Below are 10,225 nucleotides of genomic sequence, written 5' to 3' on the forward strand. Positions count from 1 at the left end.
AGTCCATACCAACTTGCCCCATAATAAGTGTTTTGCTGGTCCACACCTGCATCTATCAGAATCCAATATTTCAAAGTTGAAAAGTTTTTATGGAGTGACTTGACTCCCCGATACACTTGCTCTGATATGTAACATTATTGCTTCATAGAGTCCAAGTTTTGTTAGGATTTCAGCTGTTGTCACATTATGAAGCTTTTAAAAATCAGCAACTTGTATTTTATATTCCATATCCTCCTTTGAATTGGTACACATTTCTTCCATGCTTTTTGGCTCCCAATTAAAATAGGAAATAGGGCTCACTTGACCTGAAATTAAAATAAAATGGAACATTATATAAAAACAAGTGCAACAGCTTTGCCACCTTCTGCAAGTGTTGCACATTAATAGAATTGATCCCCCCATGTACGAGGTGATTGTCAAGTTTTGAGCCTGACCCAGAAAAGTAGTCTGTGGCTCTCCAGCCTTTGCATTCTGAGAAATTCTCAATGTAATACTGGTTTCTCAAAGCTTCTCAACCACTTCTTGCACCATGTTTGGCAAGAATGCCAATGGGTGCTTTATAGTTCCCTATTTGATTTCCTAAACTGAGAAATGTTGCTTCACATTTCAAAAGATTGTCACCTTGATAAACAACGATCAGTTTTTTTTGTCTTTGCATCTTGACTTAAAAATTGTGTATTACCTCAGAACCAAAATGTCACTAGCATAGACATTTGACCTTCAAAAAATGCTAACTACAAACACATTGTATGGTCATTATTATATAGACACACCAACTCACCATCTTTGGACTGTTCTCAGCCTCTCAAACACTATATGTACTTACTGACCTAAAGTAGATTGTCAAAAAAGGCATCTTCCCATGAGGACTCAACTGATCCAGTAATTAAGTTTATTTGGCACAGGCAATATTTTGGGATACTGTATTTTTTTTATTTTTATAAATGAGACAAAACTGATGTGTCTTTACACACATTTTAGACCGCAAATAAGAACACCTGACCTGGACGTGTAGGAGTACAGAACACATTACCTCAGTCCAGCAAACAGTCAGAAGGAAGTACAAAAAGATATTTTATTTTACTGTAAAAGCAGAGGCCCAGCAGACAGGATGTCAAGAAACAGAACTGAGGAAAAAAAAAAAGCTTAAGTAGAACAAATAAAATGAGAAATGAAATTAAGTAACAGTTACTTAAGCTTAAAACGAAATGAAAATTGAAACGCTCATACACCTGCTCATCTTGCTCTGGTGTCACTACAGATTTCATTTCTTCCTATAACTACTGAAAGTGATCTACACTAATAAAAAGCAAAGATTTGCTGTCATTTTGAATGTAAGCAAATTAAGAACCTCAACAGACAAAAACATAAAAGACCAATAAACACCATAACTGCTTGAAAATACGGCAGAAGAACTATACTGATTTTTGCATTTCTTCCCATTGTTTACATTTAAACTGTGAATATGAACTTGACATTTGAAACCTTTAATGGTTTCAAATAGTTCACTTTAGTATTTTCTGAGACATTTTCCTGAACAGATGCACTAACAATTAAGAAGAGCAGTTAGCAGTAATATCACCCCTCCATGATGTCAATGGTAGGCTGCTCAGACATGAGACGATTCATCATTTCCATGACTTCCTGAATTTATCTTTTTCTACAACTATAAAATTTGAGACTTCTGTCCATTCCTGCTGAGGACAGGAACTGAGCGTTCTCTCCAAAAGCCACCCCAGTCACCAAGCCTGAGTGTTCTGCAAAAAGAAAAAGAAAAGAAATGACTAGCCAAAGTCAAAACCAGTGATTTCTCCACAACTTGCTCTATTTAGCACACATACTGAATGAACTGCTGGGAAGTGTTTGTCCTTACCGGTGAAGTTGAGGACCTCAGTCCACTGTTTGCAGATGTAAACTCGGATGTCAGAGCCTCCTACAGCCAGGTAAGTACCACTCTGATCAAACACGAGGGACTTCACCTAAAAAACAGAAACAGAAGACTTAGAGCCAAACACACTCTTGTGTTTGTTACAACCAAAATAAATAAATTCATACCTCATAGTTGTTATCTAGTGTGATGGTCTTGAAGTTCTTTAGCTTCCTCAGATCCCACAGTTTCAGAGAGCTATCCTGAGCACCTGGATGAGAGCACCAGCCAAATGTCAGGATATTTCATTCTAACACTTAGAAAGGTATATCTATGGATTACACGAGTGCTAAAACAAGGGAGCCGTGTATTCAGCTTATACAAATAATTACAGAGCAACTGCAGAACATGTGTGTCATTGGAAGATTGCGTAGAAGCAGCGTGTTAGCCTGCTTTCTCAAGTTGTGGGACAGTTGCATTTCTTCCCATTGTTTACATTTTAAACTGTGAATATAAACTTGATGACATTTTAAACATTTAATGGTTTCAAATAGTTCACTTTAGTATTTTCTGAGACAGACATTTTCTGAGAATGCACCTGTGGCCAGATAATATCCGTTCTCAGAGAAGGCAATGGATGTGACCGGCCCGGCATGACCAGGGAAGTTAGCTACGTTGGTGCGCTCCTTCAGATCCCAGATCTTTATTTGGGAATCAGCCGTTCCCGTGCCAAAAATGAGACCATCAGGGTGGAACTGAGCGCAAGTAAGAGCTGTGCGGGAAACAGGCAGAAGCATTACCAAATGAAACATTGACTCTTAATCATACTGCTGCACACAAAGTTAAGACACTGACCACAGCTGGCACTTTCATCAGTAACTTTGGTGAGGACTCTACCGGTCTGGATATCAGAAAAGGCCCAGTACTGCAGAACAGAGTGAATAATCAAGAAAACAGCTGAGAAACAAAAAGGGAAGACTGTCCAGGAGTTTAACTAGACACGAAAGAGCCTGTATCATTTGCACAGTAAACAAAGAGGCCTGTTTCACAGAAAGCACACCTGATCCTCAGAGGAGCTGAGCAGGTAATCCCCAGTTGCATGCAGGGAGAGCCCAGTAACACCACCCTCGTGGGCACGCACCACCTGGACACAGTTGCCCCCAGTGACGGACCAGACTCGGATGGTGCGTCCGGAGATGCAGAGAACACCACAGACTAGCAGGACAAAGAAAGCAAGCAAAAGTGAACAATCGAGCATGTGCACATTTTTAATTCTTTTTTGTTGACTTTGGGTTGCTTTAAATAACTGGTGTTGAAAAGTAAAAAAAAAAAAAAAAAAAAGACCATGTTACCTGGGAGGGATGGTAAATGACAGAGGTGACCTTCTTGGTGTGTCCTTTAAGTGTCGCCACAATCTGCTCCTCTTTCTTGTCAAACACCACCACGTTCTTATCGGCTCCACCTGACAAATGTAACAGTCTGTCAGATTACTGATTTCTCATGATTTTTAGTATTCAAAAAATAAATAAAGACTTTTAAAAGGGTCAGTTCAGTATAAAATAAAATCAAAATACCGGTGAGCACTTTGTTGGTGTCTGATGGACACAGATCCAGAGACAAAATACCAGGAACACTGGCACTGTGGAGGCCCTGAAGATGACAAAACACATTCAGATTTAGGGCATCGCATCAATCCAAAATAGCTGCAGGCACAAGACAGTTTAAGTTCAATTATGAGCATCAGCACATACAGCATGGGAGGCCACTTGGCGGTATTTGCTCAGGTCCTCAACTCTAACCAGGTCTTCTGGGACAGTCTTTCCTCTCTGGAGAAATAAAGTAATACCAGGAAAACATTGTAATGGTATGTTACACAGTAATAATACAGTTAAAGGACTGTAGTAGAACAAGTAAGTCTGAAATTGGGTTAACATGATCAAAAACAACTACACAATCATATCCTACCTTCTTTCTCTCCGTGGTGAGGATTGTAGCCTTGTCTTGCAGCTGCAAACAAAAAAGTGAATGTTAAAACATTTAAAGCTAGAAAATGAAAAGATGCTTCTCCTCTCAAAACACATAAATAAATAAAAGACCCTTCACCTTCTGAACGATCTCTGGAGTCATTCCAACCTGTTCACTAATCTCCATAGGCTCTCCACCAGCACCCTGAGAGGTTGAGCACATAAGTAGATCATGAGGTGAAATTATGATAAAAGATGAACTGCAATAATAAAAAGCAACCGCTTACTGCTGCAGCAGGTTGAGATGCAGGGACAGCCTGTGGGGCAACCAAACCAGCTTGAGGTTTGAGTGTTGCAAGAGCTGTAAAAAATGTTTATTTAAAAATTGTTCAAATGTTTTGTTATTTATTAGCCAATGCAAATAATCAATCAAATCTACCTAAATTAGTCAATTGAGCACAGATATTGCTTTACAGCATTCATGAATGTATGCCACCCTACCTTCTCTGGCAGCAGTGACCTCTTTGTTGAGGCGAGCGATGACTCTGCACGCAGCATCATGTTGGTAGAGAGCATGTGACAGTTCCTGGCGAGTAGTCTGCAGTTGCTGCCTCAATGTGAAACTGTGAAGCATAACAGCATCCTGAAATAGAAAAGTTGTAAGTGTTGAAAGAAAACAGTAATTTCAAGTTGTTTTTTCCCCCCATTTTACTCACTATTGCTGATAAAAACGTGTCAACATGTACTATATTTATCTGCCAGAATGACTTTCTATAATAAGCAAAAAACTTAAACTATGGCTTTTGCAACATGATGCCATGATTACGTGAGTAACACACTACATTTGGATGTGTTTACTATCTCTGATAAGTTATTATACAGTGCATCCACAAAGTATTCAGAGCGCTTCTCTTTTTCCACATTTTGGTATGGTACAGTCTTACGCTGAATCTCAATTCTACCCCCCAGCCCTTCCCCTTACCCCGTCCCTCCGTTTGCGTGGGCACAAGAGACAGAGAGGTGTCTCAATTCTCTTTTTGGAGTGAGGCGGAGGGGTAGGCGGAGGGCTATAAACCCCTTCAAATGGAGTGAATTTGGATGCACACTCTGTTTAGAAGGGTAGGAGGAGCTTACCGCTGTCTCCAAAGAAACAAACATGGCGCCAAAAGAGTCGCACAAATGTAAGTGGCTTTCATTACAAATTACACTGTTTAGAAAGTTATAACTTGCCAAAAAAAAAACTTTACAGGCAGTTGCCTATGACAGCAACATGTATGCTGCTGGATGCATGGTGCGTTTATTATCGTTATGAAGAATATCGTAACTTCGCTCGTGTGCTGAGGCGTTATAATGCATATACAGTGGTCCCTCGCAATAACGCGGTTCACCGTTCGCGGCCTTGCAGATTTTTTTTTGGTGCAATTTTGCATGCTTTTTTTTTTTCTTTTTTAAACAGCGCATTGTGTTCTGCGTCCTTATCAGGCGGTCCGGTCGCGGCACCGGTCAGCATCACCGCAATTGCTCCCACTGCCTCCGTTTCGCTTACCGAGTCTGCGGGCTCGGTAAGCACAGCAGCGGGCCACTCACACCGCCCCCTCTCTGCTGTGCAGTTGTGACCAAAATCTGGCAACAGGTCCAGAGACTACGCTCGCCGTTTTGATGCGGATGTTGACTGCAGCCGCAGAGCCCCGTGGCCACCGAGAGAGGACTTGGGATTCTTTGCGGGTCCCGCATTCGTACCTCCGGAGGCAGTGAGCGAAGGAAGAGCATGTGCATTGTGTTCTGCGTGTGTCTATTTATAATCTTCTCGCCCAGAAGAAAAAAGAGTGAGAAAATGTTAATGCCTGTTTGAGAAAAGTGTATAAAGTGTGTATTAAGGGGTTTTACAGCCTTAAAACATCTATAATAATTGTAAAAAAATAGCGCTGACAACTTTGCATGATAAACGAGGGACCACTTTACACATACACACGAACGCTACGATAAGACACTTTTATATCTCACAATGGAGAAAATCGTGATAAAGGATAAGCACGTTAATCTGTATGTTCATAAGTCTTTGGATATCGATCCCTGCTGTTGGATTTCAAGGTCTGTAACACGTGTGTGTTTTGTAAACAAACAGGGAGCCCTGAGCAAACTAGGCTCCTAATAAGCTTTCAGGCAGAAAATGGGATGTTTCACCAATGGGAGTTAAGTTGTAAAATATATACACACACGTAACCTGATATCCGAACAGATTGCTATTATTTGTCATGGAAATTTCTAAAGGAAATAGTGCCAAATGCAAAAAATGGGAGAATTTGAAAAAGAAATATAAGGTTAACAGAACTAGATGCAGCCCATAACATACATACAGGTGCTGGTCATATAATTAGAATATCATGAAAAGTTGATTTATTTCAGTAATTCCATTCACAAAGTGAAACTTGTATAATGTATACATTCATTCCACACACTTATATTTAAAGTGTTTATTTTAATTACTAACTAATTAATTAATTAATAATCAAACAATTAATTATTAATTAATTAACATTATTACTATAACCAATTATTAGTACTATTATTATTATTGTTATTATTATCAATTACCAATTCATTATTAACACCACAAAATTCTCCGAAATGACTGCAATGTGTTGAAGAAATCTGCGACTCCTATTTCGTCACACTGACTCAGAAAGAAAATAAAATAAAAAGAGCAAAAGGCTACTGCAACAAGATGCGCTTCAGTTGCCATGCTGACAAACAGCGAAGATGGCACTTTCAGCAACGCAACATGATGACGTCAAACTCATGAGATGGGCAGTTTTTTCCCGTAAGGTGGGGGGGGGTGTCTCAATTCATAGGGCTAGAGGCATACCCCTTCGCCTTACCCCTTGTTTTAAAGGGGTAGGCGTAGGGGTAGGGCCAAGGTGAAGGGGTACAATAGAGAATTGAGATTTGGCCTTATTCTAAAATGGAGTAAACTCATTTTCCCTCTCAAAATTCTACTCACCACAACCCACAATGACAACATAAGTTATTTATTAAAAAGAAAAACTAAGAAATCACATGTACGTACGTATTCACACCCTTTGCTCAATACTTTGTTGATGCACCTTTGGCAGCAATTACAGCCTAAAGTATTCTTGAGTATGATGCCAAAATCTTGGCACACCTATCTTTGGGCCGTTTTGGCTCATTCCTCTCTGCAGCACCTCTTAAGCTCCATCAGGTTGGATGGGGAGCATTGGTGCACAGTCATTTTCAGATCTCTCCAGAGATGTTCAATCGGATTCAGGTAAGGACTCTGACTGGGCCACTCAAGGACATTCACAGAGTTGTCCTGAAGCCACTCCTTTGATATCTTGGCTGTGTGCTTAGGGTCATTGTGCTGCTGAAAAATGAACTGTCACCCCTGTCTGAGGTCAAGAGCAATCTGGAGCAGGTTTTCATCCAGGAGGTCTCTGTACATTGTTACATTCATCTTCCCCTCTATCCTGACTAGTCTCCCAGTTCTTGCTAATGAAAAGCATCCCCACAGCATGATGCTGCCACCACGCCTCACTGTAGGGATGGTGCCCAGTTTCTTCCAAACATGATGCCTGTCATTCACGCTAAATAATTCAATCTTTGTCTCATCAGAGCAGAGAATGTTATTTCTCATGGTCTGAAAGTCCTTCAGGTGCCTTTTGGCAAACTCCGAGCGGGCTGCCATGTGCCTTTTACTAAGGAGTGGCTTCTGTCTGGACACACTACCATACAGGCCTGATTGGTGGATTGCTGCAGAGATGGTTGTCCTTCTGGAAGGTTCTCCTCTCTCCACAGAGGAATGCTGGAGCTCTGACAGAGTGACCCTCAGGTTCTTGTTCACCTCCCTGACTACGGCCCTTTTCCCCCGATCGTTCAGTTTAGACGGACGGCCAGCTCCAAGAAGAGTCCTGGTGGAACAAACGTCTTCCATTTACAGATTATGGAGGCCACTGTGCTCATTGAGACCTTCAAAGCAGCAGAAATGTTTCTGTACCCTTCTCCAGATTTGTGCCTCAGGACAAACCTGTATCAGAGGTCTGCAGACTATTCCTTTGAATTCATGCTTAGTTTGTGCTCTGACATGCACTGACAACTGTGGGTCCTTATATGTAGACTGGTGTGCGCCTTTTCAAATCATCTCCAGCCAACTGAATTTACCCCAGGTGGACTCCAATTAACCTGAAGAAACATCTCATGGATGCTCAGTGGAAACAGGATGCACCTGAATTCAATTTTGAGCCTCATGGCAAAGGCTGTGAATACTTATGTATATGTGATTTCTCAGTTTATATATATATATATATATATATATATATATATATATATATATATATATATATATATATATATATATATATATATATAACTGAAGTCTGTAAAAAGTCTTTAAAAAAAGGGCTTTTTTTTTTTACTTTGTCATTACAGGGTTGCAATATGTAGAATTTTTTTTTTTTGGGGGGGGGGGGGTAATGAATTTCATTCATTTTGGAATAAAGCTGTAACATAAAATGTAGAAAAAGTGCAGTGATGTGAATACTTTCTGGATGCACTGTAAAACCATCAATCACACTGTGGTCCCAGCTTCTCAAATCAGGGTATTTGCTGTCTTCACTGTACATTAAATAATGGATCCTGAGCTGTTGGTTGGACAAAACAATACACCTGAAAGTGTGTGCCAAATACAGGTGCAATTCAATTGGTAAGGTGCGGTTGAACAGCGCATGCACAGAGTAGGGTAATAATGTCTACTCTTGATTACTAAACAACGGCTTTTAAATTTTGACCACATAACTTCCCTCATCCATTCATACATATCACTACTGTATTATGATTACTGCAACTACTGAATATTAACCTATACAGAAATTGCGAAGCATACCAGTTGCCATATGCAGGGATGAGATTGGCAAATTCGATTTTCAGAGGAAAATAAGCTAGGGTCCAGGGGCCGCAGGCCCCGGCGGGTCCAGGATGGAGCCAAAGCATTTTTTCTGTTTTAAAACATGTAAATTGCACTAAAATTATATTAAAAACTACTATAAATGCCAGGTGTTCATATCTATAATTCAAACTGTAAACCCTTACTAAGACCATCTACTGTACGTGTGTATTTTTGTGACCAAAATATTTTTTCAGAACTAGACTTACTTGATTTTCAGCATTCTCCACTTTCAGCATGGCACACTTGTCAACAAACATACATGTACATGTATATCCTCAAATACATGTACATGTATAATCCAATGTTCTATGTCCATTGAACTGTCAGACCATATAAGGTTTATATTTAGTCGATGTGATCTCCACCTATAACACTGTATCACAAGATCACTGCTTCACTTTATCATACTGGACTAATTATATATGAGGACTGTTTCACTGTGTCGCATCGTTTCATAAAAGCACTCTCTCGCGCGCGCTCGCTTGCTCTCTGTCAGAGAGATTTTTTATTTTGAGGAGTCTGAGTCTCCTTAAAATAAACCCGCTCTCTCTCCTCTATCAGACTCCTTAAAATAAACCCACTCTCTCGCGCACGCATGCTCTCCCTCCCTCTCTCTCTGTGTGTCTAATCAGAGCTGCGACTCTTTAAAATAAACGTGCACTCGCTGCATGTCGGTGCGCTCATCAAACGCCCTGATCTATCAGTCTGATCAAAGCTGAAAAGAGCTGTGACTCTAAAATAAACGCGCACTGGCCGCATAAAAAAAAAAAAAATAATAATAATGGTAAATGACTGTTTTTGAGCCGCACCGCACCATGCAGTAGAGAACAGAGCGCACTTCCACAGAGGCAGAAAATAGCACTGAAACTGGTGCAGCATGGCACACGTGACTGTGTGCACACATTAAAACGTGAACACACGCAGCTGCAAGTATGAACGAACACTGTTAAAGGCTGAGTATGCGCGTATTTTGGCCGTATTTAAATGAAACACAACACTGCAATGAGCAGCTCTGCGAATACGCCACTGTGAAAGCCCCTAAAGGTACTCCTGGCATTAAATTTTTTTTTTTTTTTGCATTCTTACCCCCCCCTAAAATTTTCTCAACGGATTTGGACGTTTCACAAAATCAACCCTAGGACTGTCAAATCTGCGGAAATCCGCGGAAAAATCTCATCCCTGCATATGCGAGCTTCTGTCCCTATGACACAGAATTATAAAATTAATTTCAGGTCTAAATTCTGCTTCAAGCAGGAGTTCTTCTATAGTCACTGCAATATGGAATTTACATTAACATGAAGCCCAAAATATATGCAGCTGTTAGAGGCAGACAAAAAGCTATGCAACAAAAATTTAACCCATTAACATTAGTGGTGTAACAAAGCAGTTGACAAAAGTGCAGTTTACAAAAGTGCAATTTTATGTCATGGTGAC

At 40.3% G+C, this 10,225-nt stretch overlaps 1 protein-coding gene across 1 annotated transcript in view; it reads right to left on the bottom strand.

The window, feature by feature from the left end:
* Positions 1-1,057: 1,057 nt before the first annotated feature.
* Positions 1,058-10,225, bottom strand: part of LOC117520443 (pre-mRNA-processing factor 19-like) — a 10,811-nt gene continuing 1,643 nt past the window's right edge. The window contains 14 exon segments of the mRNA XM_034181787.1: positions 1,058-1,757; positions 1,874-1,979; positions 2,056-2,138; positions 2,466-2,639; positions 2,723-2,792; positions 2,928-3,055; positions 3,058-3,082; positions 3,220-3,329; positions 3,442-3,517; positions 3,619-3,693; positions 3,833-3,874; positions 3,971-4,036; positions 4,119-4,192; positions 4,333-4,474. Coding sequence (XP_034037678.1) covers positions 1,651-1,757; positions 1,874-1,979; positions 2,056-2,138; positions 2,466-2,639; positions 2,723-2,792; positions 2,928-3,055; positions 3,058-3,082; positions 3,220-3,329; positions 3,442-3,517; positions 3,619-3,693; positions 3,833-3,874; positions 3,971-4,036; positions 4,119-4,192; positions 4,333-4,474 — 1,278 coding nt within the window. The 3' untranslated portion in view covers positions 1,058-1,650.

The sequence above is a fragment of the Thalassophryne amazonica genome, chromosome 11 (assembly GCF_902500255.1).
Source record: "Thalassophryne amazonica chromosome 11, fThaAma1.1, whole genome shotgun sequence".
Taxonomy (NCBI): domain Eukaryota; kingdom Metazoa; phylum Chordata; class Actinopteri; order Batrachoidiformes; family Batrachoididae; genus Thalassophryne; species Thalassophryne amazonica.